The sequence below is a fragment of the Oncorhynchus kisutch genome, linkage group LG23 (genome assembly GCF_002021735.2).
Source record: "Oncorhynchus kisutch isolate 150728-3 linkage group LG23, Okis_V2, whole genome shotgun sequence".
Taxonomy (NCBI): domain Eukaryota; kingdom Metazoa; phylum Chordata; class Actinopteri; order Salmoniformes; family Salmonidae; genus Oncorhynchus; species Oncorhynchus kisutch.
This window is the reverse complement of record NC_034196.2, coordinates 8,109,188-8,132,045: the sequence shown is the minus strand read 5'-3', so window position 1 is coordinate 8,132,045 and position 22,858 is coordinate 8,109,188. Positions and strand designations below refer to the sequence as shown.

At 43.0% G+C, this 22,858-nt stretch overlaps 1 protein-coding gene across 1 annotated transcript; it reads right to left on the bottom strand.

Moving 5' to 3' along the window:
• Positions 1-2,280: 2,280 nt before the first annotated feature.
• Positions 2,281-22,133, bottom strand: LOC109867894 (LIM/homeobox protein Lhx5). Its single transcript, XM_020457207.2, has 5 exons — positions 21,443-22,133; positions 18,897-19,120; positions 16,979-17,256; positions 6,579-6,744; positions 2,281-4,861 (listed from the first exon to the last, which is right to left on the bottom strand). Exons 1-5 carry the CDS (start codon positions 21,613-21,615, stop codon positions 4,515-4,517), a joined length of 1,188 nt encoding a protein of 395 aa, XP_020312796.2. The 5' UTR covers positions 21,616-22,133; the 3' UTR covers positions 2,281-4,514.
• Between the last annotated feature and the right edge of the window lie 725 nt (positions 22,134-22,858).

Below are 22,858 nucleotides of genomic sequence, written 5' to 3'. Positions count from 1 at the left end.
TATCTTTGTGACTTCACGATCAGTCTCCTGAAAGTGTTGGACAGGTCTCAGAACAATGGTGCTAGATACACAGTCAGACTTGACACTTACCGTTGCTTTGAATCTACATTTTGTTGTCTGTGTATGAGGGAAGTAGTGTTGGTTTGTTTGTTTACACATATTTGTGTTTCAGTGAGACACATTCTTATTGCGTGTGTGTATATATAAGTTGTGTGTGTAATTAAATATGTGTCTCTCTTCATAGGGTAATTGGATTTCCCCATTCCAGGCGGCAGAGATGAGAGAGGGGAGTAAGAGAAGGGTACATCCGCCGGCGTGTGTGTATGCTGATGGGAGAGGGGAGTAAGAGAAGGGTACATCCGCCGGCGTGTGTGTATGCTGATGGGAGAGGGGGGTAAGAGAAGGGTACATCCGCCGGCGTGTGTGTATGCTGATGGGAGAGGGGGGTAAGAGAAGGGTACATCCGCCGGCGTGTGTGTATGCTGATGGGAGAGGGGAGTAAGAGATGGGTACATCCGCCGGCGTGTGTGTATGCTGATGGGAGAGGGGGGTAAGAGAAGGGTACATCCGCCGGCGTGTGTGTATGCTGATGGGAGAGGGGGGTAAGAGAAGGGTACATCCGCCGGCGTGTGTGTATGCTGATGGGAGAGGAGGGTAAGAGAAGGGTACATCCGCCGGCGTGTGTGTATGCTGATGGGAGAGGGGGGTAAGAGAAGGGTACATCCGCCGGCGTGTGTGTATGCTGATGGGAGAGGGGAGTAAGAGAAGGGTACATCCCCCCGGCCTGTGTTTATGCTGATGGGAGAGGGGAGTAAGAGAAGGGTACATCCGCCGGCGTGTGTGTATGCTGATGGGAGAGGGGGGGGGACACACACGGAACCCCAGTGTAGCTGTGCTGATGGGGGCTGAAGGGGGAGGGGTGGGGGGGGAAGTTGGGTGGAGGAAGGGAACAAGCAGGTGATTTATAGCAGTTCCACCAGGCCACCTCCTCTGCTCTCTCCCAAAACAGCAGAGCAAGGAAATCCATTACAAATGAAGTACTGTGTTAATGGGCTTTGGTGTGTGTGTGTGTGTGTGTGTGTGTGTGTGTGTGTGTGTGTGTGTGTGTGTGTGTGTGTGTGTGTGTGTGTGTGTGTGTGTGTGTGTGTGTGTGTGTGTGTGTGTGTGTGTGTGTGTGTGTGTGTGTTCATGGTAAACAATTGATGTTTGGGTGAAAAAAAGATGAAGGTTATTTGAGGTGTTTGTTTCTGTGCAGCAGGTCAGCCTCTATGCCCCCGGTGTGTGTGTGTGTGTTTATATACAACAATGTTTGTGTTTGTGCTCCTATATAATCAGCTGCTTCCTATTGGCTCCTATGCACCCTCTATCCATCTCTTTTCTCTCCATCCCCCCTCTCTCCTCTCTAGTTCTCTCACATGACCCCACCCCCCTCTGCTCTCTCTCTCTCTCTCTCCCTCACTTTCTGAGAGATGGAGTGATACAGGCCTGTGTTCTAGGCAGAGGAGAGGAGAGGCTCAGGGGAGAAAACAGAGGAGTGAAGGAGGAATAAATAAAGAGAATGGAGGGATGCTGGTAATGTACCAGCGGAGGGTGAGGACCACGTTCACTGGTGTGTGTGTGTGTGTGTGTGTGTGTGTGTGTGGATCGCGGCTTGCTCCAGACTCCCACAGGGGGGAGTTGTGTGTGTGTGTATATGTGTGTGTGCGGAGCCTGTCTCCTCTCACATTACCCCTTACATTAAAACCAGTCAGGGGGAAAATTACTGCAGACCTGGGCCACCCTGTCCACCTGGGCCCATGGAGAGAGGGATGAAGCCGGAGGAGGGGATAAAGATGTGGAAGAGAGGAAGGGGGGGGGGGGATAAGGATGGAGCCCATTAAGAGTGGGATGGAATACCCTCTAGATGCTGACTTAGGCCAGGTTTGTTGTTTTCCCCCTAATAGATCAGGTGACGATTTGGGGAGGGTGCACCGATCCTACAAGACCTGTACCTTTAGGAACAAATTGTACCGTGAGCAGGTGGAAGATAATTTGGTTGTTGATAAATCTGGTAAGACTCAGGCCCCCGTCCACAAACTACCCCCTACCCCTATGCAATTGTGTGGATCCGAAAGGATTGGATAGGTGTTAGTAATAAGGCAAAGGTGGGGCGACTATTCCTTCAATGGGATTGGTAGAATCCATGGGCCAAACAGAATCAAATCCCCTCGGGTCAGTGAGTAATATGTGGGCGACTCCATTCCTTGTATCAAACAGAGGTTTGATAAAGCAAGAGAGAACATAGCGCAAGAGACGATGTGTTTTATTATCAGTGGTATTTACATTGGCACAAAACCCCCACAACCCAACGCTGTCACTCTCGCTCTCTCTCACAGAAACAAGACACTCCCTCCTTGTATTTCGTCCCACACAAAGTCCAAAGGGAGAGGGCGACTAAAATATGAATTCAGCTGAATTCAGGAAGTAATAACAGGCGAATACATCCGACTGTCATGCCTGAATGGAATGAACTGACCTTGACTGTGTTTCTCTGTTTGTACCAAAGGCCATGTTGGAATAGCGTGGTATGACCGTGAAGTCTTTACAGCGGTAAAACTCCTACTCCTACAAGGGCATGTTCTTCAGTGAGAGACCTAGACAGAAACACAGTATTCAGGTAGATGCTGAAGTGGCAAACATCATGGCCCTGCATACAAACCTTTAGCATTTCATCTTTAAAACACAGGTTGTGAAAGGTATTCCTGAAATATAACGGAATTGTATTATGATCTATCCTCCACATACTTAGCCTTGCATTGCCAACTAGGCTCACCTACTGTATAGAAACAGTTAGAAAATAACTTCATTTGTTGATATCCCTACTCTCTCTCTGTCTCTGTGTGTGTGTGTGTGTGTGTGTGTGTGTGTGTGTGTGTGTGTGTGTGTGTGTGTGTGTGTGTGTGTGTGTGTGTGTGTGTGTGTGTGTGTGTGTGTGTGTGTGTGTGTGTGTGTGTGTGTGGTATTTGCTACATCATTTGCCCAGATAGTGTACTTGTCATTTTTGGCAAAGTTGTTGTCATTCATTTTGGCTGCATGTGTGCCTGAAACCAAGTGCTAAGGATCTCACACACACACACACACAGTGTTCCTATCTGGTCACTAGGTGGCGATGGTTGCCAGGCTGCCAGGCAGACAGACACGGTAGCAAGTCACAGATGTTGTCTGGCCCCTCCTTTTGTTTTCTGCCTATTGAAGAAGGAGACCTCAGCTGCTGAAGGACATTCTCCATTATGGCATCAATGTTCTTTTGAAAATAATTTCCATTAAAACATGCTTTCCCCCCATTTTTTTAAAGGGACAGTAACAAAGGGAAGGCCAGGAAAAGTAGAGGAGGAGAGAGGGACTGACAAGGGGTGCCTGGATGGGAGTGAGGGATATAAAGGGGGCCTTGATTTAGAGAGGTTTGTGTGTGTATATGTATGAGTGGCTTGTGTATGGGTGTGTTCTGAATAACCATGTACGAGAACAGCAAGACCATCTATCGAGTACACATCACTAGAACTGACGGTCAAAATGATGACCAACGTGTGGGTGAAAATGTGTGCAATGGGTAGAAATTCCAGAAGGAGTAATGTATATCACTATGAGGCTTTTAAATCTGCAGTACAGTGGCTCAGAGTCTATTGGAGGGTCACCATGAATGTTGTCAATGAGCATTTCTTTATCTAATAACAGAATGTTTCATGGCTGCCACCAACGAATCCTCTGTTCTCATCTCTGCAGTCGAGACGATATCGGCTTTGCTCTATTCTAGTGGCAGTGAAGCTAAAAGCAAAGGAGGTTGTGCATAGCAACAGTTAAAACACTGAAAATTGTATCTGTCTGTGTTTGAGCATTGTATTGGAAGCAATATTACAATAGGAGAACGAGTCAAACATTACGCAGAAAGAGGAACCTCGGCCAGTTAGGCCTACAACATTGTGCCTTTTTAAGAAACAGTAGAATGAAAAAACCAAGACAGTTCTGAAACCCCAAAAATAAAATACATCAAACGTCCCCTTTGGCTTGTATTCTTTCTGGATCTCTCTCTTCAATATCACGTGTCCTTAGTCTCCAGCAATGGATACCTCCACTGCTTCTCGGAGTGAGAGGGGAAGATACGGGGGCGAGAGGAACCGCCTAAGCATGTTTTTTTCTTCTTTTCAATCTCAGTTCATGGTTCCCAGAGGTGGGTGGGGGTGTATTTCTACTACAATGCAGGGCTGAATGGGGCGGCGAATAGTACCACAAAGTTCATATTTTTCCAGCAAAGCCGCCCCATCCTGGATCCTCAGAGTCGAGGGGGGGGGGGGGGGGGGGACACATTCCATCAATTCAGCAAGCCAATTCAAAATCCCAATGAACAAATACATAAACGGCACTTTTCAATTCATAATAACTCATTCATAACTCTTCAAATTCATCTCCTGAATTGACTGGGAAGTTCACACCCACCCCAAACCCTGATCCCAGATCTAGACGTCCCCCCCTCTAGTCTACCAGACGGTGGTCTCTCCCATCTCCTGTCCGGGGTGGGACATGGGGGCGCTGTAGCTAGAGTTACTAGCCAGGGAGAAGGGTGGGCTGGGCCCCCCTCCATACACCTCCCCAGGGACGGGCTGCAGGGAGCTGGGCAGGCCGGGCTCGGGGCTGGGGGTGTCTGCGTGGGAGATCATGTCCGTGAACCTCTGATCATCAGAGGGGTGGTGGGCTGACACAGAGCCCTCCATGGCACCTCCATGGATATAGGGGGATTCTGCTGGAGACTGAGCCTGAGAGGAGGGAGGGCCGTGGGGGAAGAAGTCATAGTTTCCCCCTCCTCCGTAGTAGTCGCCCTGGTACTCTGTGTGGGGGGGGGGGGGGGGATACGATTATTCAAATAGAAAGCAAATCATCTAATTCATTGTGCAGCACACAGACAAAATCTATATAGCTACATTCAAAAATGGAACTTCACACACTTTTTAAAAAAGGACCTGCATAAAGATTCAAGATCTTTTAAAATAATTGCAGTATTGAGTAGCTTAAGGAACATTTCCTGGAGGGGAGGAGAATGGTTTAGTTCCCTGTTATAGCTGAAAAGTGAAAGAGCAAAACACAGCTAAACTTCTCAAGTTCACACGGGAACTCCTTTTTTTAGTCCTGACACTCATCCTTTTGTGAGTTAGTTTGAGGATTTTTCTTATTTTATTTTTCAAAGTGCCTCAACTTTTAAAAAGGAAATTAAAATCACACTTTCTACTCTGCATTTCAGTTATACGCCATACACTTTAGCTTTAAGTGTGAGTGGGTTCTTGTTTCAGTACCACAGAGGGAAAGAGCAAAAATAACTAAGCAAACACAAATTCAATGTCTAGTGTACAGTTTGATGTTAAACAACCATTCTTACTAATCCAACCTAAATCAACAATCTGGAAAACCCACACGTTGTTTCAAGATCAGTTAAATGTAGTCAGACAGACAATCGGCATTTCATCAGGCTTTGTTCCTAACTTGACAAAGAAACGTTTCCCCTCTACATAACTAAATCAGCAGCACGCCAACCTTATGTTACAAATTGTGCTAATGAGGGGAAGGAGAAATCCACTTTCAATGCAATGAAATCCAATCCAATTCAAAAAAACAAAAAAAACTATAAACAAGCTAATTATTGAGTCGCACAAACAGAACCCTGCTAGCTACGACAGACCTTGAGAATCAACATGCTCCTGGGGCGGCCGGGGGAAGGGACAGGGAGGGGCAGAGAGAGACACACACATGTACACGCATGCACACGCATAGACACACACATGCAAGCAAGCACGCACTCGCACTCGCACTCGCACACACACACTCACACACACACACACACACACACACACACACACACACACACACACACACACACACACACACACACACACACACACACACACACAGCCTCCTCTCTAAACAGCAGCAGTAGTAGAGGAACAGAAGGATGGAAGGAGTAGTCCTGCTAATACAGTAGAGCTCCCCGGCTCCACCGAGGCACAAAAGGGTGTGAAAAGAGGCATGCTGAGAACGGAGGGAGCTAGAAGCAAGAGATTAAGGTTTTGTCCTCCTCTCCCCTCCTTCCCTCCCTGCCCGTTCTATCCTTCACGGTTCCCTTTTAATTACTGTGGATGGAGGCTGCTATGGTCCAGTATATGACTGATTCCTCAGCAACATCTCTCTTCAGCTTTGTACTGCTGGGATGATCAACTGGCAAACACTTTTGTTTTTAGAATTCTGTGGTTGTTCACTTTCAGCCCATTCCGGAATGATCTATGTCTTGATTTCAACATTTGACTTTTCTATATTTCAGAATCGTCTATGTTGTTCCAGTAGGCCACTTGAGGAGCAGTCAACACCCTTGTCTCCCTGCAGTTTAGACAGAGCTGGGCAGCACAGAGGCGAGCAATGGCATACCTGACGAAAACCATGTCACTAAAATCTTCACCAGAGGTCACTTGTGACCGAGTCATCATGCTATCTGACGTAAGGGAATTGACGGTGAGTGTATTTTACCACTATATAATCAAACCGTGAGTGTGTCTTACCTGTGTAGTATCCATAGGCCCCAGGCCCCAGTATGTCTGGGTCCTCCAGTCGTCCTCCCAGGGGCCTCATCCTCCGGGGCCCTCTGAAGAAGGCGTGCCGCCGGGCCCCCAAAGCACTCAACTGCTTCATCCTTCTCTCCTTAGATCGACGGTTCTGGAACCACACCTATAGAGAAAGAGATAGTGAGTTATCAGGCCACATCCCATCTATAAGGACCTATGACCCAGAAAAGCATCTAAGATTGTTATCAGATCAAAGTAAGTGAAACTATTTTAATAGGTTAAAGATTTCCTTTTCACGGACAGAAAAAACAACAACAGTTGTTTATACTGCATTTTACACAGGCACACAGTGTCACAATCAAAGTCATATCTAATCTAGCTTCATTTCTAGTCCATTACTTGTCTACAATGGACAGTAACGATCGCCAGATGTATTCATTATCCATTTCACATTAAGTGTTACAACACAAAAAGCAAATGGGAAAACTACAAGGTAGTTGAAATGACAAGGCCCCACTCCTAATCATCATCTAAATCAAATCACCCTAAAATTAAATCCAACTTCATTTCAGACCTTAATAGTTTTTGTCCATTTTTACTTTGTCCATTTCACAGACTTGGGAGTGCTATTTAACTAGGCTTGTTATGCTCATATAGGAGTTTGAATTCTGTAGTGTAATGAGTACTGCTAGCTACAACAGATGAAATGAATTTTGGACAAGGAATCTGTGGGAAAAGTTTAGAGAGTGCAATACAATGTAATGTTAATCATTCACAACGTGTGTTCTTAGCCCTTCACAGGGACGCATTTCACAGGGACTGCACAACATCAATGATTTAAAAAAAAATTGACTCAATTCTTCTTGTACTCCTCAAAATTTTTATTTTGAACATAATGCACTGTAATTTAAGATTTAAAACTACAGAATTTTCTCTCTGCCCGGAGGCAAAATGTGTAGAATAGCAGGAAATTGGCTTTAAAACTGCAAAATCTTCACTTTGATGACGAGAGGGAGGCCTTTAAAATGTTTTCCAGTGCACCGAACTTGATTAGTTCGGCCATGCACCGCAGAAGTCATAGTAAAACTGCGTGTCAGCTTTTTGTAATCGCATTGTAAAGTAGGAGTTGTGTTCTGATATTATGACGGGTTGGTCCCTGATGAATTTGCTAATCTCAACAACAAAAAATTTAATAAATATTTTTTATTATTATTATTTTGCTGTCTTGAGACCCGTATAGAAAAGAGCTCTTCTTAGGCACATCGTCTGTAGAAATAACTTTCCGCTTAGATATAAGGAATATGGATAATGTGGGGTGGAGGCAGTGAGGGTAAACTAACAAACGGTCTCTACCTCAACGTCCAACCCAGACACATTGAAATAAGATATTCAGCCTCTCCACTTTGAGGACTATGGCTGTATGTGAGGCAGAGTGGAGGTTCACTTTCAACCAGGACTCAGGCGTTAGAGGGAGACACCATAGCCACCAACAAACACCCAGTGCTGTCCAAGAAACAGAAATCACACTGGAGCCGTTTTGTAACCAGTGATATGGACGTCGGCATGTTTTGAAATGATCCAATAAAATCAATGAATCAGTCAGCAAAACAAAGGAACACGTTCATTTCGATAGGTCACTATTTCCCATGTGCCCCGACAGGCCTCAACACAACAACACAGCTGAGAGAGCAGAGACGTTAAACACAGTCGTCGCTCCTCCTCGGAGTCAAATAAACTGCCTTTGTAAAGGAACAAAGGCGAAGAGGAGATATTTCAACATATGGAGGACTTACTTTGCATTCTAAAAACATAACACATTGCTCGTTGTCTCTGCGTCGGCGCTGCATAATAACACATGTTAACACCAGCTAGGCTACACCAGAGGCACAATTCCCACTGTGTCGGAGATTAACCAACAGGAAAAAAACACAGAGAAAAACACCTAAAACCACTTAGGCATTCCTCTCCATGCTTTTCCTAGCAAAGACGACACCTGCCTATTGAGAACAATAGTCTAACTGTAAGGTTCCATTTTTATGGAAATGCTTTCGCTCCCCCCTCGAGAGAGCGTTGCTTAGGGATGACTACACACACACACACGCGCGCACACCAGACCTGGGTTCAAATACTGTTTCAGGTATTTCAATACATTTCACAACAAGTATTTAGAATACCTTTATTTGAAGAAGAAAAAAAGTAGTTGAATATTGGAATGTATTTTTACAAAAATACCATTTGTTAAGCATTAGCATGTAATGACCAGTACTACAAATACATATCCTTGGAAGTATTTGAAAGAAAGTATTTTCAAAACAATATGTATATATTGTTTGGGCGGTTTTTGAAAAGAGTTTTGAATGTACTTCCTAGTTTGATTTGAATGAACAAACATATCATTGTTCTAACCACTCTAACCACTAGGCCACTAGGCTACGGGGCGGCAGCGTAGCCTAGTGGTTAGAGCGTTGGACTAGTAACCGGAAGGTTGCGAGTTCAAACCCCCGAGCTGACAAGGTACAAATCTGTCGTTCTGCCCCTGAACAGGCAGTTAACCCATTGTTCCCAGGCCGTCATTGAAAATAAGAATATGTTCTTAACTGACTTGCCTGGTTAAATAAAGGTTAAACAAAAAAAAACAAAAAAATATATATATGTTTATCCAAATATGCAGCCTAAGCTTTACACCGGTGTCTCATGAAGGATGACGAGATGCCATGTTACATTCAATAATAAAACATCAGGGTTTCAAAATGCTCGTCAGACATGGAGCAGCGATCTGGTCTGAAGATGTGCCCTGCAATGCTGAAAAGCTGCTCCACAGCTGCGGAGGATGCTGGGACATGTATATAGGTACTCAGCAGCAACTATGTGTGTGACTGTGTTTCTTGCAGAATGTCAGAGGATGGTGGAAGATATGAGGTGATGAGGTACTCCTCAAGGTTATTTATAGTAAACTAAAACTGAAACTAAAACAAACATTTAAAAAACTTCAACTACACTGAAACTATTATCTTTGACTGCAAAACTAACTAAAATAAAAACCGTCAAATTACGTTAAGTTTTTTTTATTCTAAACTTCGGGCAAAAAAATGAAATGGGGTTTTGAAGCTTTTTTTCTAATGGGGTTTTCATGCTTCTGAAGCTTGTGGGTTAATGCTGCCAGGAGATGCCAGTTTCAAATAGGACTCGCTGGTGCATCACTATCACTAGCTATCAATAGCTAACAGGGAAGAAATAAGAGGGCAGGTGTGTGAGTGAACATTGGCGACAGCAAAAGGTGAAGCCCTGTATGGGATTGTCTTGAGTACATTTCTGGAAAGGACAAAAGTAAGTGTATTGTGTGTCAGCAGCGTGTGTGGAATAGAGATACACTGAACAATATATAATAATATATAATAATAATATAAATGCAACATGTAGCTGTTCCTATGTTTCATGAGCTGAAATAAATAAAAGATCACGGAAATTTTCCATCCACACAAAAAGCTTATTTCTCTCAAATTTTGTGCACAAATTTGTTTACATCCCTGTTAGCAAGCATTTCTCCTTTGCCAAGATAATCCATCCAACTGACAGGTGTGGCATATTAAGAATCTGATTAAACAGGATGATCATTACACAGGTGCACCTTGTGCTGGGGACAATAAAAGGCCCCTCTAAAATGTACAGTTACAGAGATACCATGGTGAGATCCATTCATCAACCGCCATCACCTCACGTTTCAGCATGATAATGGCCGGTCCCATGTTGCAAGGATCTATACACAATTCCTGGAAGCTGAAAATGTCCCAGTTCTTCCATGGCCTGCATACTCACCAGACATGTCACCCATGGAGCATGTTTGGGATGCTCTGGATCGACGTGTACGACACTGTGTTCCAGTTCCCTCCAATGTCCAGCAACTTTGCACAGCCATTGAAGAGGAGTGGGACAACATTTCACAGGACACAACCAATTTGGTCACACCAGATACTGACTGGTTTTCTGATCCACACCCCTACTTTTTTTTTAAAGCTATCGGTGACCAACAGATGCGTATTTTGTATTCCCAGTCATGTGAAATCCATAGATTAGGCCCCAATGAACATATTTAAATTGACTGATTGCCTTATATGAACTGTGGCTCAGTAAAATCAGTTAAATTGTTGCATGTTGCATTTATATTGTTGTGCGATGTACAACAATATACAAACCATTTCAGGATGAAGACAACGCGAGACAGCCACCAGCTCTTAGTAGCTGCACGCAAATTGCAACGTTAGGACAATGAACTTTAGCAGTTGGAATGAAAAGAGCAGAAACATGGCAACCTAATTCAAACGAGTAAAAAAAAAGAAGAAGAAGAAAGAAGCACTGGTTAGTTTATTGATCCCGTCGGGCGTGTCCATGAGACTGTACGATGAGCCAGCCTTCAGAAAGTTCAACCAAACACTTGATCCCAAATTTAGAACTCCCGGCACTTCTGGAGTAAATGTCTTGATTGCTTTGCAAATAGACACAGCAACCCAAAAAGTGAAGGAGATTCTGAAAGAGGCATAGAAAATAACCCTGTGTGTAGACGGACCGATAAAGAAAGGATCGACTGCTTTGCTTTTGTACATATCAACCTGCTTCTATCACCCCTCCTTCAAGAAGGCACGGCATGCGTTGCTCAAGCTCCGTCGGATTTAGCATCCACACACCAGGGAGGTGGGACAGGACATTGGGAGCATGGGACATACCAGAGGAGAAGATCCTACTCGTCGTAACTGTCAATGGGGCGAACATAGAGATCCCCGGACAACACCTTGAAGACCTTCAGGATGGAGGTGCCCTTCTCAGACCCGGTGGTCTTTAAGGAGTCGGGTCACTCGTCCTCTGTCAGGAGCAGACTGGATGTGGCTCTGAATCCTTACAACAACATGACCATCAAATACTTTTCCGACTATCAAGTTATTACAGAACAGGCAAGGGAATACCCTTGACCCACAACAACCAGAGATGGCCATAGCTTTGAATGGTGCGGCAGAAATGTCTGAATCTGAGTCAGACAACCAATAATTCTATTTTTTAATCCAAGTCACATTAAGATTGATTTGTAACTTAAAACATAAGCAAATTTATGACCTGACCCCTCACCGTATGTATTACTGCCCCCCCAGTGGCAAGAAGTAACATCCCAAAATAACGCACGCTTTAGGCCTCAAGACATAAATGGCTCCTAACCTCCCACACATAGGCTACTCTCTGTCTCTAACACGAAAAGTAAAACTGAAGCGAAATAAAAAGGATTTAATAAAATTTGAACGAAATAAAACGGAGTGAATCATGTCTGAAAACTAATTGAAGCTCAACTGGATGTCCATCGCATCAGAAAGGACATACTCATGCATGGATAGCTTGGTGACAGGCAGTGTGTCAAGCTTGTCTTCATCCGCATTGAGAACTGATGTAATAATTTGATTCTGAGAGTAAATGTTGACCCCCCGCAGTTTTATAACTAATCTCATGCTTTAAAAAAATAATTTAAAAAAACATATTTTGCCTTGAGGCTTAAAGAATATTTATCTTATTAATATTAGCAAAATATGAAATGTGTATTTTTATAGACAGAAGTGTCAGCTATCACTACATTTAAATTAACAACAATATCCAGAATTGGCAGAATTTCAAACACTTTTTTGGAAAGTTTGAAGTACGGTATACTTTGCTCCGAACAAGGGCATTTCCAGGCATAGAGCCGACATGGAAATTAATAATATTGAAGGTATTTAGAATTTTTTTTTTCATGTGGGGGGGAGATGAAACTGTCCACCATCTTGGTTCTATATACAGAGCCTTCGGAAAGTATTCAGACCCCTTGACTTTTTCCACATTTTGTTACGTTACATCCTTTTTCTAAAATGGATTAAATACAAACATTTCCTCAGATATCTACACACTATTCCCCATAATAACAAAGCGAAAATGTATAAGGTCCCACAGTTGGCAATGCATGTCAGAGCAAATACCAGGCCATAAGATCGAAGGAATTGTTCAAAGAGCCCCGAGACGGGATTGTGTCGAGGCACAGATCTGGGGAAGGGTACCAAAACATTTCTGCAGCATTGAAGGTCCCCAAGAACACAGTAGCCTCCATCATTCTTAAATGGAAAAAGTTTGGATTCAACAAGACTCTTCCTAGAGCTGAGTAATTGGGGGAGAAGGGCCTTGGTCAGGGAGGAGTTCCTCTGTGGAAGAGTTCCTCTGTGGAGACGGGAGAACCTTCCAGAAGGACAACCAGCTCTACAGCACTCCACCAATCAGGCCTTTATGGTAGAGTGACTCAGTAAAAGGCACATGACAGCCCACTTGGAGTTTGCCAGTAGGCACCTAAAGACTCTCAGACCATGAGAAACAAGATTCTCTGGTCTGAGGAAACCAAGATTGAACTCTTTGGCCTGAGGAGGAAACCTGGTACCATCCCTACGGTGAAGCATAGTGGTGGCAGCATCATGCCGTGGGGATTTATTTCAGAGGCAGGGACTGGGAGACTAGTCAGAATCGAGGCAAAGATGAACGGAGCAAAGTACAAAGATACAGTGCCTTGCGAAAGTTTTCGGCCCCCTTGAACTTTGCGACCTTTTGCCACATTTCAGGCTTCAAACACAAAGATATAAAACTGTATTTTTTTGTGAAGAATCAACAACAAGTGGGACACAATCATGAAGTGGAACGACATTTATTGGATATTTCAAACTTTTTTAACAAATCAAAAACTGAAAAATTGGGCGTGCAAAATTATTCAGCCCCCTTAAGTTAATACTTTGTAGCGCCACCTTTTGCTGCGATTACAGCTGTAAGTCGCTTGGGGTATGTCTCTATCAGTTTTGCACATCGAGAGACTGACATTTTTTCCCATTCCTCCTTGAAAAACAGCTCGAGCTCAGTGAGGTTGGATGGAGAGCATTTGTGAACAGCAGTTTTCAGTTCTTTCCACAGATTCTCGATTGGATTCAGGTCTGGACTTTGACTTGGCCATTCTAACACCTGGATATGTTTATTTTTTGAACCATTCCATTGTAGATTTTGCTTTATGTTTTGGATCATTGTCTTGTTGGAAGACAAATCTCCGTCCTAGTCTCAGGTCTTTTGCAGACTCCATCAGGTTTTCTTCCAGAATGGTCCTGTATTTGGCTCCATCCATCTTCCCATCAATTTGAACCATCTTCCCTGTCCCTGCTGAAGAAAAGCAGGCCCAAACCATGATGCTGCCACCACCATGTTTGACAGTGGGGATGGTGTGTTCAGGGTGACGAGCTGTGTTGCTTTTACGCCAAGCATAACGTTTTGCATTGTTGCCAAAAAGTTCAATTTTGGTTTCATCTGACCAGAGCACCTTCTTCCACATGTTTGGTGTGTCTCCCAGGTGGCTTGTGGCAAACTTTAAACGACACTTTTTATGGTTATCTTTAAGAAATGGCTTTCTTCTTGGCACTCTTCCATAAAGGCCAGATTTGTGCAATATATGACTGATTGTTGTCCTATGGACAGAGTCTCCCACCTCAGCTGTAGATCTCTGCAGTTCATCCAGAGTGATCATGGGCCTCTTGGCTGCATCTCTGATCAGTCTTCTCCTTGTATGAGCTGAAAGTTTAGAGGGATGGCCAGGTCTTGGTAGATTTGCAATGGTCTGATACTCCTTCCATTTCAATATTATCGCTTGCACAGTGCTCCTTGGGATGTTTAAAGCTTGGGAAATCTTTTTGTATCCAAATCCGGCTTTAAACTTCTTCACAACAGTATCTCGGACCTGCCTGGTGTGTTCCTTGTTCTTCATGATGCTCTCTGCACTTTTAACGGACCTCTGAGACTATCACAGTGCAGGTGCATTTATACAGAGACTTGATTACACACAGGTGGATTGTATTTATCATCATTAGTCATTTAGGTCAACATTGGATCATTCAGAGATCCTCACTGAACTTCTGGAGAGAGTTTGCTGCACTGAAAGTAAAGGGGCTGAATAATTTTGCATGCCCAATTTTTCAGTTTTTGATTTGTTAAAAAAGTTTGAAATATCCAATAAATGTCGTTCCACTTGTGTCCCACTTGTTGTTGATTCTTCACAAAAAAATACAGTTTTATATCTTTATGTTTGAAGCCTGAAATGTGGCAAAAGGTCGCAAAGTTCAAGGGGGGCGAATACTTTCGCAAGGCACTGTATCCTTGATGAAAACCTGCTCCAAAGCTCTCAGGACCTCAGACTGGGGCGAAGGTTCACCTTCCAACAGGACAGTGACCCTAAGCACACAGCCAAGACAACATAGGAATGGCTTCGGGACAAGTCTCTGAATGTGCTTGAGTGACCCAGCCAGAGCTCTGAAAATAGCTGTGCAGCTACGCTCCCCATCCAAACTGACAGTGCTTGAGAGGATCTGCAGAGAGGAATGAGAGAAACTCCCCAAATACAGGTGTGCCAAGCTTGTATTGTCATACCCAAGAAGACCCGAGGCTGTAATTGCTGCCAAAGGTGCTGCAACAAAGTACTTACTAAATGGTCTGAATACTTATGTATATGTAATATTTCAGTTTTTTATTTTTTATACATCTGTAAAAAAATCCAAACCTGTTTTTCCTTTGTCATTATGGGGTATTGTGTGTAGATTGATAAGGGGGGAGAAAACAATTGAATGCATTTTAGAATAATGTTGTAAACGTAACAAAATGTGGAAATAGTCAAGGGGTCGGAATACTTTCCGAATGCACTGTACAGTATACCACAGTGCATTATGTTGTTGCTAATCAGAGACAAATGGGATCGATTCAGTGTTGTGGAGACATGAAACTGAGAAGATGCTACAAGGCCTGGTCTGAGAGGAGAGGAGAGATTGTCTGGCAGTAAATGAGTGAGGACAGAGGAGCGAGGGGGGTGTACGGTATACAGCATGTAAATCAGTGAAATCAGTGGTAATTACTGTCAGCACACAAAAAGCCACATCTCAGCTGGCATTGACGGTGCTAATCACCCTAACACAGTCTAAACCCAGACACTGAGAGTGTGTGTTTGTGTGTGTGCATGTGTGTGGTTATGACATAAAGGCTAGAGATCTGAATGTGGTTGGCAGCAGTGAGGATATATTCCACTTCAAGATGGTAAACAGTAATGTTATTACACTCTCATTAACAATGACTATGATCTCACATGTTGTCACAGGCCCATCAGATCTCCCTAACAGGGTTTGAGATCAATTCAGTTTTAATTTGTCAATTCAGGAAGTGAAAAATCCTCATACTTCCTTGACTGACCAGAACTACTCATTTAAACCTCTAAATTGTCTTGGTTGGCTTGTGCACCTGTTAACATACCCGTTTACAGTATTTTTGTGCAGTGCTGTGGGCTTTTTTTTGTAATGACACTATTGTTCAATTATTGGCTGTTAAAAGCATTAACAGTGCATTATATTTCTAAAATGTGAAGGCCTATGGCTACAGATATGCTACATATTTAAACATGCACATACTGTGCAGGCAAGCCTGGTACTATACTTGCTTCAATAATAAATGAGAAATCAACAGTAAATACAATATGCCATATTAAGAAACGAATGTCTTCCATCTTTAATTCAAATTGATTCAAATCCTAATTTATCTTTTGCTTTAATTAAAAATCCAAACCTATCAAACAGGAGCCTAAATAGGCTACAATAGACGGTAAATAGACTGGCCAAATTGCCAATTTAATGTCTGATTATTCAAAATCTTAAATTGATAAGAGATAAAGAAAACCACAACTCAATCTTAAGAAATAGTAACCTTAATTATATTAATTGATCAGTTGATTGTGCAGCAAAATATTACACAAAATATCGCAAACAAATACGTAATGTACTTTCTACACTCATTTCCATTTCCCGGGGAAGGAGGTCCATTAACTCTCGAGCTGATTTGCTAGATTTATGCATTTCACTTGAACGTGTCTTGTTATTTTTTCGCATATTTATTTTTTTACCAAAGACGTTTTCCCTCCAAAGATAGGTCTACTTCATTCAAATAACTTTTAGGGTCCGGACTGTTAATAACCTACATTGTGTTGCGACATTCTTTTCACTCTCACTTTGTCAAGTACGTCTTTAATTAAATCTCGATCTATTCTAACTAATTCATCACGAATGGTGAAGACAGCAGGCAGGCCCATGTTGCCTACACCATGTAGCCTACCAAAACTCAACAGTGCTCATCAAACAAGCAAAGAGAAAAACCACATAACGTTATTTCTCAATTTGACCTGAAAACTCAACATTATCAACCCAGCTTCTATTCTATTCTATTTGATAAAGTTATATTCTATGTATAATAGGAATTCTAACTTGTCCAAATAAAAACCAGGCTCTGCATCAACCAGCAATGAATATGCTCAAGTTAGCCTGCTCTCCTACCTGTATAACCCGCATGTTGAGTCCCGTCTCCTGGGCCAACTGTTCCCGAATGTGTCGTGTGGGTTTCGGCGTGGCCACGAAGGCAGCCTTCAGCGTCTCCAGCTGCTTGGCTTTGATGGTGGTCCGCGGGCCTCGCCGCTTCGTGCCCGAATTCTGCTCCTCATTCTCGTTATTGTTCATGTCCTTATCCGAGGACATGGAATTGTCCGTCTCTTTTGTATCGTCCTGTATCGGGTCCTGGAGGTCCGGCGATAAACTTCTGTCTGTGCATGATGACACTGGGGGACGGGAGAGAATGGAAAGGTTTCAATCGAAGGTGTCATGGGGCCTACTACTAGATTATTGCTGTAGCCTGTCTAATCACAAATAAACTAGAATATGTGGAACAATGACGCCTCACAAAATACAAATATGGAACCCGTTTCAGTTCCTTAAATATGTGTATATATAAATAAAATAGCCTACACTTTGCCAATGTAACCAATATGAAACAGACCAAATACATGGATTTACCAGTTTAAATATTCACAAATAAAACAGGTGTAACCAACTCGACACTGCCCGCATGTGACCTAAGCGATCGAGATAATGAAAGAGAAATTATGCATGTAATGTGAAACAAAAAAAAGGGAGCTAGGCTGATCCCCAAGGACCCGCTGCGTCGCACGATAACAGCACGTCATTGTCCGAGGGGAGGGCTGTTTGAGCCATTCATCTGACAGGAATTTATAGCGTTGATAAGACTGAGCTCTGGTCAGATGCATTCAGCGAGGCGGAGATGCTTTGTTGGGGAACATCATCAAACGCTAGGCTACACATGCCCTATACACGGCCCATTGCGGCCGCGAGAATGTCAGTATGTTCACATTTGCAGCTACAGACACCCAACGAGGGGTCAAATTCAATGTCACGTCTTTCCAGGATACAAATGTTATTCCTCACCTTGCTGATCTAAAGATAAAATCGAACGGCAGTGATGGGAGCCCGAGAACCCCATAAACACAAGCTTTTCTGAAAGTTGTTGACGTACACATTTTTAGTTCCAAACACCCCAAAGTGTAGGCCTAATATCTTAACAATATCAAGGCCATGTTGAATAACGACATTTTAGAGATATTTATTTATTAGGCGAGGAAGTTAATTATCCATAGGCTACAAATGTTGGACCATGTAGGCCTACGACACTGCAGCTAAAATGGGAAAGTAAACTAGAATATAGAATAGAATCCCCAAATGTATCTACATCTATAAGACTAGGCTACTTCAGATTGGACGCAGACGAATGCAGAGCCAGAGCTAACACGCAGACAAGCACCATGTCCATGGTTTTGAATTACCTGACGGAGGCCTATTGCAGGACGTGATATAGGCCTAGGTTATGGCTCTGGATAAAACCATATTAAAAGGCATAGTAACACAATAGGTTTTCGAATTCATGCAATTTAGTTCGCAAAATCATATGTGAATATGTGGTACAGGCCTATCCTATTTTAGAAATCCAACAAATCCAACCCAGCTGTAGTTTAAGGCGTTTCTCATCATGCACAAATAGCCGTAATTCTCCACCATTCCCCAGTGTATGGGATGGGACCCCATGTTGAAACGATCAGTAAATAAATACAGGCAAATTAATCAGTTAACGTAGGTGGCCAAAACAGTCTTCTAAAAAAACAACCCGCATTAAATGATGCTCGTTGCTTTAAAAAAAAAAATACAGACTATAATATACCATTTGGGGGGGGGGGGGGGGGGGGGGGGGGGTAGAGGCTACTAAGAAAGAAAGGTCCATTATTTTCAGGCAACCGTGTAGAATTTTTTTTCCAAGAACAAGACGAACATTAGTAGACCGTCTAGAATGTCTACAGTAGAATGTCTACTGTGGACGCACTTTTGAAACCCTTAGCTATAATTAGGCTACCTGAATTCAAATTGACTTCCTTGATAGCCCCTGAGCTTAGGTAGTCTTCTTTGCACACAAACTTATTTTCGTCGATGACATAGAGTTCCTCGCCCGTGGACAGCTGCTTGTTGCACACCATGCACGTGAAGCAGTTGAGGTGGAACACTTTGCTGCGCGCCTTGCGCACAAGATCGCTGGGAGAGATGCCTTGGAGGCAGCCCGCGCACTTCGTCCCAAACCTCCTGAATAGAAAGGGAGAGAGGAGAGAGGGGTTGATGTGAAATCCCCACGACACAGAAATACATACCAAAAAAATATGCATTTGAGATGGACATGTAACTGTTCTAACTTTAACATTTTTGTAAATTAATCAAATGTATAGGCCTACTATGCATGTAGACCTATAGCGAATTTTGCAACTGTGGGCAATGCAGAAGGTTTGGCGCGTAGCCTGATTTGAAGTGTTTGTTCCAAGAAAATTACGAAATTGCAATGACAAAACACTTACAACAATGACTAAAGGTATTCTATAGTAGTTATAATTTATTGTTGTTATGTTATACATTTATTTCATTGTATTACATATTTGCCATGATTGAAGAAGGGGTAGGCTATTTCGAAATCATTTTCGTTAAAATCTAACAGACTACTCTTGATACATAATATAGCCTAAAATGTAGCACCTGCGCTAGAATGAGAAATACCATAATTCTTGTTTTTAACAATAAACCCACGCAGAACGTATTAGTGACAGTCGTCACATTGTGACTACAGAGATATCCGAGGATTAAACGGACTAGGAACATTTTAGCGTGAAATCTCCCGTTAATCCACATTCACCCTCTTCACGTGCAAAAAAAGCATGCTGGATATACTCGTATTATATGGATAGACAGGCGAGTATATAACAGCCTAACTCGACGTCTCATCGTTTCCGGGGATAAATCGAGGTAAATCAGTTGAAAATGAAGTGTTTCACTGGAAGAAAAGGTGTGCCACATACATTGATGGGTGAATGGGAAGCCTTAGTATGTGTTTCTCCCACCATGCATTGTACTTTAGTGTTTCCCTCTCCGATGTGAAATAAATAGGCCTAATCCAACTCATCACGAGCCAGAAACCTCATCACGCGCCTCTCATGGTGATTTGGTAATCTCTCTCATCAACATGGCGTCGCCTCAGGACGGAAAAAAAAATACTGGGATTGAAAATATTTCAATTATAATACGATTATTGGAGGTAGTGTGTGTTTGAGGGGGGGGTGTGTGTGGGGGGTGTGAGGACGGGGGCGAGCGGTCGAGGCAAGCCCCCTTTATTTTTATCAGAATCCTTCTCTCTCTTTCTTTTTCTCTGTCTCTCTCTCCAGCCATTTGCTATAGTATCGCTCCACTGTACCCTTTCACATGCACGGTTCGGCGAGGACACAGCACTACTTACACAACAAATGGCTACATTAGGGTGATTACTGTTTCGCCTGGCTAATTGTTCGGCCATTTAAATCCACGGATGGAAGCCGGCTAATATGATGGTCAAGGCCGTTTGAGGCCAACATTGCCTTCACAAAGGCTTAACTACTGGGCCTCACATGTCATTAAACAATTTGTACAGGAGGGGGGGGAAAAGCTGACACATAACTAATTGGGATGACGCTATGAGAGTGCGCGTACACAAACAAGGGCCTACACTTATCACTGAATTACCACTTTGAAGAACTGAGCGTCTGGCGTAGGCCTAATGGTTAAGTTTTAAAATCTATTGGACCAAACAATAGTGGAAACAGAGAGTACAGGTGAGAGGAAAATGTATATTATAAATAGATTTCAATTGCCTCCATGTGCATGAATGGATTAATAAGAGAAGTGAATATTCAAGCCGACATAATTTTCAACCCCACCAATAATATTGATTTATAAATAAAAGTGATATTATTTGTCATAATAAATATTAGGAATTAAGGTTATGATTCATATGGTCAGAAAACACACCCGGTGTCTCTAAAAAACACCCTCTTCATGTAAAACTCAAGCGGACAAAGAGTGATAACGTGGACATCTCATTAAATAGTTCTGTCAAAATGCTAAATATATGTGTGATATTCAGAGCTCTAGAATTAACTTATAACTCTGAAATTATATACATTTATATAGGCCTGATAATGATAGGATTTTTTGTTGCGAAACCAATGTTATTTCTGCAAGGCTTGAAATTTTATAATTTGAAGTGACATTCTAAAACAATTCAAATAACTGATAGGCTATCTCGCCTATAGGTGAATTATAGGCCATCATGTGAAGTAGGCCTTGGTGAACCATATCCATTTCCACAAAACAATGTGTATGCGTACAGAATAATATCATTATGGTTAATTAAATATGTGAGTGACGCTATAACGAGAGCTATTTTGATCATTGTGTGACGTTCAATCAATTTCAGCATTTTAAGACACTAACAAAAAACAGACAAACAAATCTTCAGAGCAGCGGGGTTATAATTCTCCCTGGTGAGTTCACTGAGATTTTTGGCATACCTGCTTTTTCGCATGAATCCCCAATCTGAATGCTTACCTGAAAAAGTCTATTTTACAATAAAGCTTCCCATCACGCGAGAAGCACTTCTCCGTCAGGTTACAGTGGCACTCGCAGCATTGGACGCACTTGGCGTGCCAGGCTCGGTCCAACACGTTGAGCAGGAACCGGTCCAGGATGGGCCTGTCGCACCCCGCGCAGTGGACCATCATCCCGCCCGTCTGGAGGATAACGAGGGCCGACCTTCCCACGCGGACTCCGGTGCTGGGTCTGGGGCCACGCGGCTCTCCGCGCAGCAACGTCTTGGCTCCGGGGTTGTGGACAAAGCAGGCGCGAATGATCTGTCAGGTGGGTGGATGGGTGGGGAGAAGCCCCTCTCCACTACCGTTTAAAGGCAGGCTATAGGCGAACCCTCCCCGAAGTTTCTCTATTGTACTCCTGGTTCTGGACGCCCCTGTCCTGTCCTGTTCTGTCCTAGCACTTGTCACAATCCAGAATCCAAAAGAAAAAAATATGAATTTAAAAAGCACCTATAGTCCTCTTCTTCATTGACGGGCTGCGTAAAAATTGGCACGTGGAAGGAAAGCCTGTTCGTCCCCGCTGTAGAGAATACGTTACATGGGCTGTAGCCTATTGTTTTTATTTTGTTGTTGTTGTCATTTTTTGTTTTTAGGTTCCACTTCTTCGCCTCGGCTCACCTCACGTCGACACTTTTCGCATCACTGTGCCCGGCTCTGCGGGCGCCGGGCGCATCCGTATTCAGATTGGGTGACGCTCTCCTTAATTCCCGTGCCTGGGTGGCCAATCAGGACTCAAGTTGTCATGGTTACCCCTTTAAATAATGGTCGGTAGCCTACCTTCAGGTTGACCCAAAACATAAACCATGCTTGCAGAAATAGGCTAATAAACTTTAACTTTGCGGAGAGGGACATGATATTTTGGCAAACATATCACTCACTGGTCAATTGTTTTGGTAATGCCCTGTTATAGAATGGACCTAAACGGTGTAATTAGGTCTACAATCTGCCATTTTCTATTTGTCAACTGTAGCTCAACTATCAAGCTCTTGGGGTGAATGGATTTTAGGGACTATCCCCACCCGACGCTTCAAGAAATGGAGCACCAGCCGAAGAATTACATAGGCTAAACTACCTGGGCCATATAAAATTTAAAAAAACATGCCTTTTGTCTAATATCACCAATCAACAAGATCTTTCTCTGTTACAATTGGGCCAATTAAGACATGTTATTTAGGGGATATTCAAGTTTTGATTGGTTTAATTGAATCCCCACAAATTCAAAGCTAAATGAAGCTTCTATAGACACCAAGGCACAAAACAAAAACCTGCGGATCATCTTCCATTTTCTTTCTTCTTTTCACCTCTTCTTCGTCTTCGGTCTTTGACAAGATGACCTAATGGAGTTGATGCCTATTAGCCAACACCTTTCTAAAGC